This window comes from Dama dama, chromosome 20 (genome assembly GCF_033118175.1).
Source record: "Dama dama isolate Ldn47 chromosome 20, ASM3311817v1, whole genome shotgun sequence".
NCBI lineage: Eukaryota > Metazoa > Chordata > Mammalia > Artiodactyla > Cervidae > Dama > Dama dama.
Window position 1 is genome coordinate 20059145 of NC_083700.1, and position 15900 is coordinate 20075044.

General features: G+C 48.6%; 1 protein-coding gene across 1 annotated transcript; it reads left to right on the forward strand.

Annotated features, from left to right (window-relative positions):
• The first annotated feature begins 507 nt into the window (after positions 1-507).
• On the forward strand, positions 508-12734 carry THEM5 (thioesterase superfamily member 5). The gene is made up of 6 exons (XM_061168425.1): positions 508-630; positions 2666-2867; positions 4077-4215; positions 11693-11803; positions 12242-12366; positions 12688-12734. Exons 1-6 carry the CDS (start codon positions 508-510, stop codon positions 12732-12734), a joined length of 747 nt encoding a protein of 248 aa, XP_061024408.1.
• The last annotated feature ends 3166 nt before the right edge of the window (positions 12735-15900 follow it).

Consider the following 15900-nt stretch of genomic DNA (forward strand, 5'->3'; position numbering starts at 1 on the left):
TCTGCTGCACTGCTCCCCATCTCACTCCCAGCACTGTCTGCTGCCAAAACTCCACCAACATACACAGATTCTCCATCAACAACCTCCAGGCAAGGATCAGACCTCCCTTTCCTTTCCAGGAGTATTATTGGGTTCTTCCCAGAAAAGTTCCAGGGCAACTCTCTGAAGTTTCATATACACTATCCTATTTCATTAAGTCCGCTTTTTCTCCTTTAACAAATATTTCTGAACTGAGGCCAGCCCTGCTCCGCGTTCATGCCCAAGCAGCACCTGCCTCTCCCCAAGGGCTGGATGGGGCTCTGCACCAGCTAGAAGCCCCAAGCATCTGTGGGTGTTGCATCAAACCAGCCCAGCCTTGCTAGTCATCTGTGCTGGCAGCTTGCTAATAAAAGCCTGAGACAGAGAGGAGAGGCTTGTCTGAGAGGCAGCTGCGCCGACAGCACCAAGAAGAAGCTGGAAATCCCTCACTGGCCTCGCTGCTACAGCCCTGCAGCTCAGCGCTCAGTCATGCTACGGACAGGCTTCCAGGTGGCAGTGATACTTGGTCACCATGGAGCTCTTCCTGGTCTCACCCACCTCCTGCCCAGATTCAACCCTGCCTCAGCCTTCGGATCCTCCACGGAGACCCTGGTGAGTGAGTTCTCAGTTCAACCAAATGCACAGCCTTCTGGAGCCCAAGGATATAGTTGTTGTTGTTGTTTCGTTGCTAAGTTGTGATTCTTTGCAACCCCATGGATTGTAGCCTGCCTGGCTCCTCTGTCTATGGGACTCTTCAGGCAAGCGAGCTGTCATTTCCTTCTCCAAGGATCTTCCTGACCCAAGGATCGAACCCAAGTCTTCTTCATTGCAGGTGGACTCTTTACCATCTGAGCCACCATAGGGACCAACCCAAATCTCCTCTTCCTAGATCATGGCCAGGGTAGGTGAGCAGCTTGTTGGGAGCTATTTGATTAGGCAAAGGAAACCAAGTAGCCCAGATCCCCAACGAAGACCACCAGGTTACTTTCCTCCTGATCTGAATCTTGATTGGTGTGGCCACCAATCACTTTCCTCTGATGGGGCTCAGACTGTTGGGACATCCCCAGGCGAAGGATGCTGTGTGTGGCCTTAGCAAACAACTGGCCTGTTGCCCACAGTTGCAGTTGGTGCATGAGCATCTGGTGCCACAGAGGACTCCTCTTCATCCCATAGACAGTACTGCACCACTGCGGGTGCCCAAAACACGTTTCAAAAGAGCCCCCACTCCCCACTTCCCCATTGTTACTCACTTCAGGGTGAGCACAGCTATGGACAGAGCCGAAGTAGCTCCTGAGGTGAGTAACAATGGTCCTCACCTGTGGTCCCATTCCCACCCACACCGCGCCCCCCCCCCCCCCCCGAGGTAGACAGTTGCTCAGAATGAGCTCTGAGGTTTCCAGGTGGCATTAGTGGTAAAGAACCCACCTGCCATGCAGGAGACAAAAAAGACACAGATTCGATCCCTGGAGTTAGGAAGATCCCCTGGAGGAGGGCACAGCAACCCATCCCAGTATTCTTGCCTGGAGAATTCCATGGACAGAGGAGCCTGGCGGGCTACGGTCCATGGTGCCACAAAGAGTCGGAACCAACTGAAGCAACTTAGCACACACAGAAAGAGCTCTAGTCCAACCACTAGCTCATATGCTCATAAGTTTGGCAACCTTAGCCATATTTCCTCAGTTTTCCCATCTGTACAGTGGGGCTAATACTAGCCATTTTCAGCCTCAAGGAACAGCTCCAGGTGGTTTTCATTTTTGTTCTTGTTTGGCTGCATTGGGTCTTAGTTGCAGCACATGGGATCTTCTTTGCGACATGCAGGATCTTTCATTCCAGCACTCCGACTCTCTAGTTGTGGCACAGGCTCAGTACTGCAGCACACAGGCTCAGTACTGCGGCACACAGGCTCAGTACTGCGGCGCACAGGCTCAGTACTGTGGCGCACAGGCTTAGTTGCTCCTCAGCATGTGGGATTTTAGTTCCCTGACCAGGGATTGAACCTTCAACCTCTCCATTGCAAGGCAGATTCTTAATCACTGGACCAGCAGGGAAGTTCCTTCTCAGGTTTTAAAGCAGGGCAATTATACTGCACCATCACAGAGATGCTGCCTCTAATTGTCAGCCCCAACGCCTTTCCTTCCCTTCCTTTGCACATTAGTGTCCCCTAGCCTGATAGCTCAGTTGGTAAAGAATCCACCTGCAATGTGGGAGACCCGGGTTCGATTTCTAGGTGGGGGAAGATCCACTGGAGAAGGGATAGGCTACCCACTCCAGTATTCATGGGCTTTCCTTGTGACTTAGCTGGTAAAGAAACTGCCTGCAATGTGGGAGACCTGGGTTCGATCCCTATGTTGGGAAGATCCCCTGGAGAAGGGAAAGATTACCTACTTCAGTATTCTGGCCTGGAGAATTCCATGGACCGTATAGTCCATGGGGTTGCAAAGAGTCGGACACGACAGAGTGACTTTCACTTTTCCCCTTGCCTGGTCACTCTCAGGAGTCCCCAAGGGCCATTTCCCTCAACACTGACAGAAGGGATTGAGGAGCCCAAGAACCCAGGAGCTGGGTTACATTATGTACAGATCCTGCAGCCCAAACCATGGGCCACCTTCCAGAAAGCCATCTAGTCTCCCCAGTCTTTCCTGCCCAGGTCTCAAGATTCTGTTGGGAGATGACAGAGAGTAAGAATTATGCCCTCCCCAATGCCAGCTGGGGTCCAGACATGCTGAGCCTGTATCATGAATTTCTGGAGAAGACCAAGACCGAAGGCTGGGTCAGACTGCCTTCCTTCAGGTCCAACAGAGACCACATCCAGGGGTTCAAGCTCCCACTAGAGTCATCAGCTAACTCAGGTAAGACCTGGCCTGAGAGCCGCCCTTGGCATGCACATGCACCAGCCCACTGGAATCAGTTCGGCCAGCCCCTTTTCTGGCGGCCAGGGACTTTTCGGGAGGAAACTCACAAGCTCTCTGCCAGTTCTCAGCCAGAAGTTCTTTCTGGCAAGTCCACCCCTCATGCTGCAGCCCCAGGCACATGGATGAGGAAAGCGTCCTCTCAGCCCCCGCCCCCTACTCCCCTCCTCCTGGGGGATGAGAGCATGCCCAAGCAACTGCCTCTGCTCCCAGCCCAGAGTGCACCCTCCAGAGAACTGCTGACTCAGCTCTCTACCCATCTGCCTCCTCACCAGGGATGCTTGCTTTACTGTCAAGCCTTATCCCAAGTCCTCCTCCCCACCCCACAAAGGTCTGAGGATTCCCCCTTGCCCACTGGAGAAACTCCTTCCACACCATCCCTGTTCTGCTAGGCCCAGAGACTCCTGAAACACCCACAGGTCAGAGCAATAGAGCTTTCTACTTTGATCTCTCTGCATGTGCATGGACATGGACAGGCTAACATGTCTCTCTCACTCACATACGTGTTCTTCCAGCCAAGTGCCGACTAGATGGTCCATTCAGTTTATGGAAAAAACAAAGTTGCATCGAAAATTTTTGAAGATTTTGGTTTTCATCTGAGAAAGATATGGTTCTTATCGTCACCTTGAGGAAAAAAAAAAATCAGAACTTTGTGGGATTCCATTTGCACTTATTTTTCTGTTCCATATTGTTATTTTGAACAGTATGTGTATTAAATGCCTTCCATTTTAATTTTCAGTGTTTAAGGTCTCTTAAAGTCTGACTTGTCTATGACCCTACAGCTACTCTCAGCCAGGGAACTTCCTGAATGTTTCTTCCTCAAGATTCAGGGCTCCCGGAGGACAGGGCTGTGTTCCCCTCAGACCCAGGGCTCCAGAGGACAGGGCTGTTGTCCCCTCAGACCCAGGGCTCCAGAGGACAGGGCTGTTGTCCCCTCAGACCGAAGACCTTGAGGACGGGTCAGTGCCTCACTCTCCAGTTGAAGACTCCCCAAGAGCAGAGCCCGCGTGTCCCCTGGTTCTCTCCTCAACAGTGTGCCAGAGGCCAGCTCCATCTCTGCTGCTGAATGACTTGACCCTGCCTCCTGACTGGTCCCCCTGGCCTCACACACTCCCTCCTTCAGCTGTGTCACCGCCCATCTCTCCCCAGACAAAAGTGACTGGCGCCTCTTCACCAGGTGTATTGAAAGGGAAGGACAAGGCTACGAGTATGTCATCTTTTTCCAACCATCTGAGAAGAAGTCCATCTGTCTTTTCCAACCAGGACCCTACCTGGAGGGGGTCCCAGGGTAAGATAACGGGCTAACCCCGGTGGGAGACATCTTTGGCTGCTTCCTGGGCTTGGCCAAGGGGGTGGATTGGGCTCGGCCAGCCTCTAGGCTCTGTACCTCTCTCTATGGAGTTTGGTGGAGAGTGGGAGGCACTGGGCTTCAGTCTCACAGTGTCAGATGTGGAAGGATATTCTGTCATCTGGTTCAGTCCCCATTGGGCAGATAAGAAACAGTCTCCTTATTCCAGGCCTGGGAATTTTTCAGTAAAAAGGGGCCTTAGAAGCCACTCTGAGAAGGGTGTAGTGGACTCAGAAGATGACAAGATCTGGAGTTAAGGGCCAGACTTCCAGTCCTCCTCTGCCACTGCTTGTATGAAGACCCCAAGCAAGCAAGTTAACCTCTGTCTCCTGGCCTTCAGTCTCCTGGAAAAGGAAATGGCAACCCACTCCAGTATTCTTGCATGGAAAATCCCATAGACAGAGGAGCCTGGTGGGCTACAGTCCATGAGGTCACAAAGAGTTGGACATGACTGAAATGACTTAGCATGCATGCACTTCAGTCTCCTTACCTAAATCTTGGGGCAGTAATATCTACCTCCCAGAATAGCTGAGAGATATGATATGAAGGGCCTGTGTGTATGTACTCATAAACCATAAAGCACAATACAGCTATCAGGCTATCTCTCCAAACTTCACCTTTGCCCAGTAGGCAAACTGAGGCACACAGAGGTAAGTGATCTTGCCCAAGGTAGCACAGGCAGTTAAGGTGAGATCCAGGACTCTAACCCAGGAGGCAGGACTCCAAGTCCATTGCTTCTTCTGTACTCTGCTGCCTCCAAACTGGGAAGGGACCCAGGAAAGAACTCACACTGGATGTAAATACATTCACACTGGACATAAATACACACTCAGACAAGCCCTGAGCCTCTTGCTTAAGGACACTGGGTCCACGTCACCAGGTCCATGTTTGTCTGCCTTCTTGATCCCTGTTCCTGCTTTAGACAGTCACTGAAGGCTAACTGTGGGGTCAGAATCCTTGCAAGGGAGAGGAGAGAGGGGAGGGAAAGAGAAACTTAAGGGTCCCAAGACCTTAGAGAGACTGAGTTGCAGTTAAACAGAATTCAAAGAGATTATTAGATGTCAGCACCTCTGCAGGCCACAGATTCCGACTGCAGCCCTTTCGTCCCTTTGGCCATCCTGAAGGTATCTTCCGTGGGAGCTTCCACATGAGTGCGTGCAGACACTGGGGGACTAGGTCAGAGCTCTACCCAGGCCACGGGTCCCCTCCCTTATGAAGAGGAAAACCCCCCAAAGAGGCAAGGATAGGGTGGAATGTGGCCTTTGATTTGGGGGCTCACGGAAGTGGGGCTGGGAAGGCAGAAGAGGAGCACTCAACACTGAGGCTAGAAGATTGAGGGGATCCAATAAGGGATCAGCACTGAATTAGAAACACCCAGGTCAGTCTACCTCCTGTGTAAGGAAAAGTCTTGTACTTCCTGCTGTCTTTCTTTCCTGTGAGCTTCTCACTCTCACACAAAAGTGTCTTCCCTTCTGACACTTCGGTCCCCAAATGGCTGGAAGCTCCCCCAACACCAAGCAATTCTCTGTGACACCAGTGGGGGGTCCCACAATAGAACACTGTCTACCTGGAGATAGTGTCAGACCCCACAGGTTAAAGACTCAGTCCCACAAGACTGCTTCCACCCTTCTTCAGATGCCAACCGCAAGTGTAGGTGCACAGGTTACCCACAATTTCTGATCTGGCAGTAACTGGTGGTTCCCAGTACCCTTTCCTCTGGTTGGATGAATTTACTAGAACCATTCACAGAACTCAAAGAACCACTTACTTATGTTCCAGTTCAGTTCAGTTCAGTCGCTCAGTCATGTCCGACTCTTTGCGAACCCATAAATCACAGCACGCCAGAACTCCTTGTCCATCATGAACTCCCGGAGTTTACCCAAACTCATGTCCGTTGAGTCAGTGATGCCATTCAGCCATCTCATTCTCTGTCATCCCCTTCTCCTCCTGCCTTCAATCCTTCCCCGCATCAGGGTCTTTTCAAATGAGTCAGCTCTTCGCATCAGGTGGTCAAAGTATTGGAGTTTCAGCTTTAACATCAGTCCTTCCAATGAACACTCAGGTCTGATCTCCTTTAGGATGGACTGGTTGGATCTCCTTGCAGTCCAAGGGACTCTCAAGAGTCTTCTCCAACACCACAGTTCAAAAGCATCAATTCTTTGAAGGTCAGCTTTCTTTATAATTCAACTCTCACATCCATACGACTTCCCTGGTGGCTCAGACGGTAAAATGTCTGCCTACAATGTGGGAGACCTGGGTTCGGTCCCTGGGTCAGGAAGATCCTCTGGAGAAGGAAATGGCAACCCATTCCAGTACTCTTGCCTGGAAAATCCCATGGATGGAGGAGCATCCATACATGACTACTGGAAAAACCATAGCCTTGACTAGATGGACTTTTGTTGACAAGGTAATGTCTCTGCTTTTTAATTTGCGGTCTAGGTTGGTCACAACTTTCCTTCCAAGGAGTAAATGTCTTTTAATTTCATGGCTGCAATCACCATCTGCAGTGATTTTGGAGCCCAAAAAATAAAGTCAGCCACTGTTTCCCCATCTATTTACTATGAAGTGATGGGACCAGATGCCATGATCTTAGTTTTCTGAACGCTGAGCTTTAAGGTAACTTTTTCACTCTCCTCTTTCACTTTCATCAAGAGGCTCTTTAGTTCTTCTTCACTTTCTGCCATAAGGGTGGTGTCATCTGCATATCTGAGGTTATTGATATTTCTCCCGGCAGTCTTGATTCCAGCTTGTGCTTCTTCCAGCCCAGCCTTTCTCATGACGTACTCTGTATATAAGTTAAATAAGCAGGGTGACAATATACAGCCTTGACGTACTCCTTTTCCTATTTGGAACCAGTCTGTTGTTCCATGTCCAGTTCTAACTGTTGCTTCCTGACCTGCAAACAGGTTTCTCAAGAGGCAGGTCAGGTGGTCTGGTATTCCCATCTCTTGAAGAATTTTCCACAATTTATTGTGATCCACACAGTCAAAGGCTTTGGCATAGTCAATAAAGCAGAAATAGATGTTTTTCTGGAACTCTCTTGCTTTTTCGATGATTCAGCAGATGTTGGCAATTTGATCTCTGCTTCCTCTGCCTTTTCTAAAACCAGCTTGAACATCTGGAAGTTCACGGTTCACATATTGCTGAAGCCTGGCTTGGAGAATTTTAAGCATTACTTTACTAGGGTGTGAGATGAGTGCAATTGTGCAGTAGTTTGAGCATTCTTTGGCATTGCCTTTCTTTGGGATTGGGATGAAAACTGACCCTTTCCAGTCCTGTGGCCACTGCTGAGTTTTCCAAATTTGCTGGCATATTGAGTGCAGCACTTTTACAGCATCATGCATCTTTTAGGATTTGTAATAGCTTAACTGGAATTCCATCACCTCCACTAGCTTTGTTTGTAGTGATGCTTTCTAAGGCCCACTTGACTTCACATTCCAGAATGTCTGGCTCTAGGTGAGTGATCACACCATTGTGATTATCTGGGTCGTGAAGATCTTTTTTGTATAATTCTTCTGTGTATTCTTGCCACCTGTTCTTAATATCTTCTGCTTCTGTTAGGTCCATACCATTTCTGTCCTTTACTGAGCCCATCTTTGCATGAAATGTTCTCTTGGTATCTCTAATTTTCTTGAAGAGATCTCTAATCTTTCCCATTCTATTGTTTTCCTCTATTTCTTCACATTGATCACTGAGGAAGGCTTTCTTATCTCTCCTTGCTATTCTTTGGAACTCTGCATTCAAATGGGTATCTCTTTCCTTTTCTCCTTTGCTTTTTGCTTCTCTTCTTTTCACAAATATTTGTAAGCCTTCTTCAGACAGCCATTTTGCTTTTTTACATTTCTTTTTCTTGGGGATGGTCTTGATCCCTGTCTCCTGTATAGTGTCATGAACCTCCGTCCATAGTTCATCAGGCACTCTGTCTATCAGATCTAGTCCCTTAAATCTATTTCTCACTTCCACTGTATAATAATAAGGGATTTGATTTAGGTCATACCTAAATGGTCCAATGGTTTTCCCCACTTTCTTCAATTTAAGTCTTAATTTGGCAATAAGGAGTTCATGATCTGAGCCACAGTCAGCTCCCTGTCATGTTTTTGCTGACTGTATAGAGCTTCTCCATCTTTGGCTGTGAAGAGTATAATCAATCTGATTTCAGTGTTAACCATCTGGTGATGTCCATGTGTAGAGTCTTCTCTTGTGTTGTTGGAAGAAGGTGTTTGCTATGACCAGTGCGTTCTCTTGGCAAAACTCTCTTAGCCTTTGCCCTGCTTCATTCTGTACTCCAAGGCCAAATTTGCCTGTCACTCCAGGTGTTTCTTGACTTCCTACTTTTGCATTCCAGTCCCCTATAATGAAAAAGACATCTTTTTTTTTTTTTTAAAGACATCTTTTTTGGATGTTAGTTCTACAGGGTCTTGTAGGGCTTCATAGAACCATTCAACTTCAGCTTCTTCAGCTTTAATGGTCAGGGCATAGTCTTGGATTACCATGATATTGAACGGTTTGCCTTGGAAACGAACAGAGATCATTCCGTCATTTTTGAGATTGCATCCAAGTACTGAATTTCAGACTCTTTTGTTGACTATGATGGCTACTCCATTTCTTCTAAGGGATTCTTGCCCATAGTAGTAGATGTAATGGTCATCTGAGTTAAATTCACCCATTCCAGTCCATTTTAGTTCGCTGATTCCTAGAATGTCGATGTTCACTCTTGCCATCTCCTATTTGACCACTTCCAATTTGACTTGATTCATGGACTTAACATTCCAGGTTCCTATGCAATATTACTCTTTATAGCATCGTACCTTGCTTCTATCACCAGTCACATCCACAACTGGGTCTTGTTTTTGCTTTGGCTCCATCCCTTCATTCTTTCTGGAGTTATTTCTCCACTGATCTCCAGTAGCATATTGGGCACCTACCAACCTGGGGAGTTCATCTTTCAGTGTCCTATCTTTTTGTCTTTTCATACTGTTCATGGGGTTCTCAAGGCAAGAATACCGAAGCGGTTTGCCATTCCCTTCTCCGGTGGACCACATTCTGTCAGACCTCTCCACCATGACCCGTCCATCTTGGGTGGCCCCACACGGCATGGCTTAGTTTCATTGAGTTAGACAAGGCTGTGGTCCATGTGATCAGATTGGCCTGTTGTCTATGATTGTGGTTTCAGCCTGTCTGCCCTCTGATGCCCTCTCTCAGTGCCTACCGTCTTACTTGGGTTTCTCTTACCTTGGACGTGGGGTGTCTCTTCACGGCTGCTCCAGCAAAGCACAGCCGCTGCTCCTTACCTTGGACGTGGGGTACTTATGTTTACCGGTTTATTAAAGATATGGTAAAGAATGAACAGGCTTCCCTAGTAGCTCAGTCGGTAAAGAATCTGCCTGCAGTACAGGAGACCCAGGTTCAGTCCCTGTGCGAGGAAGATCCCCTGGAGAAGGAAATGGTAATCCACTCCAGTATACTTGCCTGGAAAATCCAGTGGACAGAGGATCCTGGCGGGCTACAGTCCATGGGATCACAAAGAGTCAGACACAACTGAGCAGCTAAACCACCACCAAAGGATGAACATCCAGATGGAATAAGTCTGTAAGAGAAGGTCTGGGAACACATCCTGAGTGCAAGAGCGTCTGTCCTTGTGGAGTTGTGGCGCATCACCCTCCTAGCATGGATGTGTTCGCCAACCCATACTAACTGGAATTCTTATGGAGGCTACAACACATAGGTATGGTCCATCATTAACTTCATTTTCAGCCCTTCTCCCTTCTCAACAGAACTAGAGGTTGTGGGGGCAGGACTGAAAATTCCAAGCTTCTAATCATGGCATGGTCTTTCTGGTAACCAGCCTTCAACCAGGAGCCCACCCAGAGACACCTTGTTAGAACAAGAGACATTCCTATCACACAGGAAATTATGAGGGTTTCAGGAGCTCTGTGCCAGGACCCAGGGGCAGAGACCAAGATCCCCTGGAGAAGGCATAGGCTACCCACTCCAGGATTCCTGGGCTTTCCTTGACTCAGATGATAAAGTATCTGCCTGCAAAGCAGTGGAACTGCAAAGCAGTTCAATCCCTGGGTTGGGAAGATCCCCTGGAGGAGGGCATGGCAACTCACTCCGGTATTCTTGCCTGGAGAATCCCCATGAACAGAAGAGTCTGGTGGGCTACAGTCCATGGGGTCGCAGAGTCTGGCACGACTAAGACTAAGCGACTAAGCACAGCACAGCATATATACATATTCTATTATCTTACAAGTACCCGTCCAGCCCCACGGCAATGAGGCAGGGTAGAATAACTGACCAAGAGCTACCCTGAAGCATCTTCACACTTGCCACTGGGTCCTAGGCCCTGAACAAAGAGAGAAGATCAGGCTTACTGTTCTTCAGCTACAACTCCTCCTCCATTTCAAGCCATGTGAGAAGGGAAGTCGCTTGAGGTGTATGTGAAGTTTTATAAACATTACCTCATTTGATCTGATGAGACACAAATTATTTTTATTCACAATTCACTGTGAGAAAACTAAGGCTTAGAAAAGTTTAGCAACTTGCACAAGATCAAACAGGTAGTGAAGGTGGAGCAAGGAGTCAAACCAGGCGGGTGTGGTTGCGTGGCCCCCAGTACTTTCCACCAAAGGGAGCAGAAGCAGGTGGGTGTGGGAAGCCTGCTGGTGGCAGGCACAGCAGGGTAACCCGTGATAGCCCAGCAGGGAAGCTGACCTGGTTGGTGGAGAATCAGCGTCACACTGTTGAAAGTCAGAAACTGGAATCTCTTTCGAGTTATCTGCTTCCTAAAACTCGGTGCCTTTCTATTTCCCCCAGCTTAACCAGCAACGGAGCTTTGGCATGAAGAAAGTCAGGTTACACAAGTTAGAACGAGAATTTGCACCCTTTAAATAAAGCAAGTGTTTGCAGCATCTACTGAAGCTGGCTCTCAGCTTTCCACAGGCAGCGCCGCTCTGGAGTCCATCTTGTCATCACTGAATAGGCCCTAGGTCAAGTGTCACGGTTACCCATCTTGAAAATGTGGGCTCAACACTGGCCATAGTGACTGGTGAGGTGAGAGCTGCCGAAGGTCACAGTTTAGAGACTAAAGCCCAAAAGTTCAGGGGCTTTTCCATCCGCTGAAGGAGTGTACCTTTCCAAACTAGGGTGATTGCTACCAGCAGTTAGGTGATGGATCAAAAAAAGGTTTCTTCCATTCATTCTATCAGAAAAAAAATTTTTTTCCTGGTGAAATACAATAATGGTATCAATGGTTGCTAACACAGGCTGTAGTAACATGAAAGAAAAACCAGCTGATTTTGACTGGTTTGGCCAGACAGGATCCAGATCCATTTCCTTTCCTTTCCTGGGGAAAGATGGAAGTGGTGGTGGGGGGGTGGGTTCTGTCCCTGGCCTTACTCCCTGCCCTCTCCCCCAGGTTTGCCCATGGAGGGTCCCTGGCAGCCTTGATAGATGAGACCTTTTCTAAAACTGCTTACCTGTCTGGAGAGGGGCTGTTAACAGTAAATTTTAACATCAGGTTCAAAAAGTAAGTATGGGGCACTTCCCTGGCAGTCCAGTGGTTAATACACATCACTTCCCATGCAGAGGGTGTGGCCTCAATCCCTGGTCAGAGAACTAAGACCCCACATGCTATATGGTGTGGCCAAAAAATTAAACAAACAAACAAAAAATCAGGTTTTTTTTTTAAAGTAAGTACAGATCTTTGGGGTGTTGGCCATTGAGGGGGCAGTTGGGGTACAGAAGACCTGTCATGCTCCTTCCCCAGCCACACAGTCCCTTGGTCCCCTGGACAGATCAGAACCTCTGCCATGCAACTCTGGTTGCTGGCAGATGGGCCCTGATCCGGGAGCCACTTAAGTCCTTGAGACAAGGTAAGATGAAGAGAAGTATGGAGGAGGACAGAGAGTTAAGGGGCCGGGCCCAGGGGCTTACATGAGCGGGGCTAAGCCACCTCCTCTCCCAGCTTGATTCCCCTGGGCTCTCTGGCTGTGCTGAACGTCAACGTGGAAAAGATCGAGGACCAGAAGATGTACCTGTCCTGTGTCACCCAGAGCAGAGACCAGCAGACAGTTTACGCTAAAGCCTCAGGTAAGAGGACCTGAGCCCCAGCCCCTGGCCCTGTCCTGCTGACACCATGCCCGGAACAAACAGAAGGGGAAATGCTAAGGATCCAATCCCAAGGTGGGCTCCAGCTTTTTAGAGTGGGATTGGGGCCTGCTGTACACACAGACAAAGTGAGGAAAAACGGAATTAGGACTTTTTTTTTTTTTCTGCATATGAGTGGCCCAGCATGTCTCACAAAGACAGGACCCAGGTACTAAGTAACTGGGTACCAAAGCTCTGAGCACCCCATCAGCTCCTGCCATCCATGCTCTGGCCCCTGCCATTTAGCTCACCCTTCTCTTGCAGGCACTTTCCTCCAGATGCAGCTGGAAGAGGATTCATCTCAACACTAGACACAGTGCCTTCAGGAGAGCCTACCAACGACCACCTTGCCTACCAGGGACCCCCCGCAGAGCAGGGGGGTGCCCCAGAAGTAACGGGTGAAGTGAGGGAGGGGGTGCTTCCCTTGCATAAATAAAGTCTCACAGGCCTGTTCTCAGTCCAACACGCTCCTATAGTTGAAACTCAAAATTCTCCCAGGGCCTCCCACATACCCACTTTCCCATTCAGCACCAAGAGGAGCGGTGTACTGAGGCCTGCCAGGCGCTGGGTGAGGCGCCAGGCACATAGTGATGAAAGATAAGGCCCTTGGTCTCAGCATGCACGGCGCTGGGCGGGGAGCACAGCACCCCGTCAGCTCCTCCCACCCCACCGAGGCCCCGGTTATGACACAAAGGGAGGAGGGGTCAGTTTTACTCTAGGAAAGCAATCAGAGGTTTTCTAGAGGAAGCGGTGCTTGAACTGAGTCTCAAAAGTTAAGTGGTGTCCACCAGACAGGCAGGGGAGAGGAGGATATTCTGAATAGGGGGCAAAGATACAGTGACTTTGGAGAACAGCAAGGTGTTGAGTGGGGCAGGAGTTTAGGAAAAGAGAAGGGGGCAGGGTGGGTGCAGGCCATGGAAGGCGCCTTAAACGGTGCAGTGGAGCTTGAACTTTGTCTTGTAGGCAACAGGGATCCTTTAAAGGATTTGGGCTAGGGCATGGCATAAAGTTTGGTTTTTTGGAAAGATGACTCTGGTGACAACAAGAGGTCAGCAAGACTGCAGGTGGGAGCACTAGTTAGGAGACCCCTGTGAGGCTCCAACAAGAGACAGTAAGGACCTAACATGGTTCAAAGTGATGAAGATGAGAGATATGAAAATGTTGCAAAGAGTACAGTTTCTGGCTTGATGGTTCCAGGTGGCATCACTGGGCATCCAGGGGAGCAGGTTTGCAGTGGAGGGAGATACTGAGGTCAGCTTCACACAAATTGAGCTTGAAATACCCATGGAACCTTCACCACAAGGGGAGCAGCAGCAGGATCCCTGGATATTATCATTTGGAACTCAGAATTGATTCCATACTGACTCAATCTGTAAGTCATCAATATAAAAACTGACATGGAATCCCACAGAGTGGATTATGCAGAACGAAAGTGAGGAGGAGCCAGGGAGCATGAGAGGGACAAAATGAGACAGGAAGGAAGGGTGGGGAAAAGGGTCAATGACGGAACATGTGGTCACACTAAGGCTTAAAGCGGGGACAGAGAATCAAACACCCACTAAGGAGGCCAAGAATAGGATAGGTGGGACCCCCCGTTAGACCAGCAGTATCAAATACTATAGAGAAAGCAGACAAGAGGCCTTTGGACTTGGCAGTAAGGAAGGTGGTGGTCTTTTTTGCCAGGAGATAGGAGCAAAATCTAGATTGTGGTAGATGAAAAACTGAATGGGAATGACAAACTGAATCGGGATGAGTCTTTCTAGAAATTTTGTTGCTATTACGTTATTTAAAGAAAAAGAGTTAAGTGTATTGAGGAGAGAGGTGTCATCTCGCAGAATAGCCATCTGGTCTTAGAGATGGATCAAGAGCACAAACGGAGGGACTTCCCTGGCGATCCAAGGGATTCTTAACCAAGAATCCACCTGCCAATGCAGGGGACATGGGTTTGATCCCTGGTCCTGGAAGATCCCACGTGCTGAGGGGCAACTAAGCCTGTGGGCCACAACTACTAAAGCTCTGGAGTCCACAGGTGGACATAAGTGGAGACAGAAGAACATCAGTGTGACTCTGAGACCAAAAGGAAGGAGTTGGAGGGTGGGACAGAGAGGGATTAGAAAAAGTTGACAGAGATTAGAAGTTGATAGGAGCACCTTGACTTCCTCAGTGAGACAGGAGGCAAGGCCACCAGTGGGGAAAGGGGTCTGGAGGAAAGGCAATGACTTGCATAAGCCACAGTGAGGATCAGGACAACAAATTGTCTATACATGGGGCTAAGGCATGCTGAAGGCCCAGCTGCTGTGAAAGGTAGGTCTCTGGAGTGGCACAAACCTGGAGTGAAAGGAAGGTGTGAAGCAGCCAGCAAAACCAAGGGGCCATGGCAGACGCACCAGGTGAGAACAATGGTAAAGGAGGAAAAAGACTGATATGGCTGGTGCACATTTCTAAGGAGGAAAGGTTTGATGTGAGAATAGCTGTGTCATTGTTCAGCCACTCATTGGTGTCCAATTCTTTGTGACCCCCATGGACTACAGCACGCCAGGCTTCCCTGTCCGTCACCAACTCCCAGAGTTTGCTCAAACTCATGTCCATTGAGTTGGTAATGCTATCCAGCCATCTCACTTTCTGTCATCCCCTTCTCCTCCCTCCTTCAATCTTTCCCAGCATCAGTGTCTTTTACAATGAGTCAGCTCTTCACATCAGGTGGCCAAAATATTGGAGCTTCAGCATCAGTTCTTCCAATGAATATCAGGGTTGATTTTCTTTAGGATGGACTGGTTGCATCTCCTTGCAGTCCAAGGGAATTCTCAAGAGTCTTCTCTAACACCACAGTTCAAAAGCATCAATTCTTCGGCACTCAGCTTTCTTTGTAGTCCAACTCTCAATCCATACGTGACTACTGGAAAAACCATAGCTTTGACTACATGGACCTTTGTCGACAAAGTGACATCTCTGCTTTTTAATACACTGTCTAGGTTGGTCATTGCTTTTCTTTCAAGGAGCAAGCATCTTTTAATTTCGTGGCTGCAGTCACTGTCCACAGTGATTTGGAGCCCAAGAAAATAAAGTTGGTCGCTGTTTCCATTGTTTCCCCATCTATTTACTGTGAATTGATGGGGATGCCATGATCTTAGTTTTTTGAATGCTGAGTTTTAAGCCAGCTTTTTCACTCTCCTCTTTCACCTTCATCAAGAGGCTCTTTAATTCCTCTTTGCTTTCTGCCATAAGAGTGGTGTCATCTACCTATCTGAGGTTATTGATATTTCTCTGATAAGTCATGTCCAACTCTTTACAACCCCATGGACTATAGCCCGCCAGGCTCCTCTGCGTATGGGATTTCCCAGGCAAGAATACCAGAGTGGGTTGCCACTTCCTTCTCCAGGGGATCTTTCTGACCCAGGAATCAAAACCCTGTCTCCTGCGTTGGCAGGCAGATCCTTACCACTGAGCCACCCGGGACACCCTTTATTACATATGGTG

Excerpts from the sequence above, each read along its gene's own strand:
- THEM5 (XM_061168425.1), top strand. The coding sequence starts at position 508 with ATGCTACGGACAGGCTTCCAGGTGGCAGTGATACTTGGTCACCATGGA. Across the intron at positions 4,216-11,692 it reads TACCTGGAGGGGGTCCCAGG|GTTTGCCCATGGAGGGTCCC; the intron begins GTAAGATAACGG and ends CCTCTCCCCCAG. Across the intron at positions 11,804-12,241 it reads TTTAACATCAGGTTCAAAAA|CTTGATTCCCCTGGGCTCTC; the intron begins GTAAGTATGGGG and ends CTCCTCTCCCAG.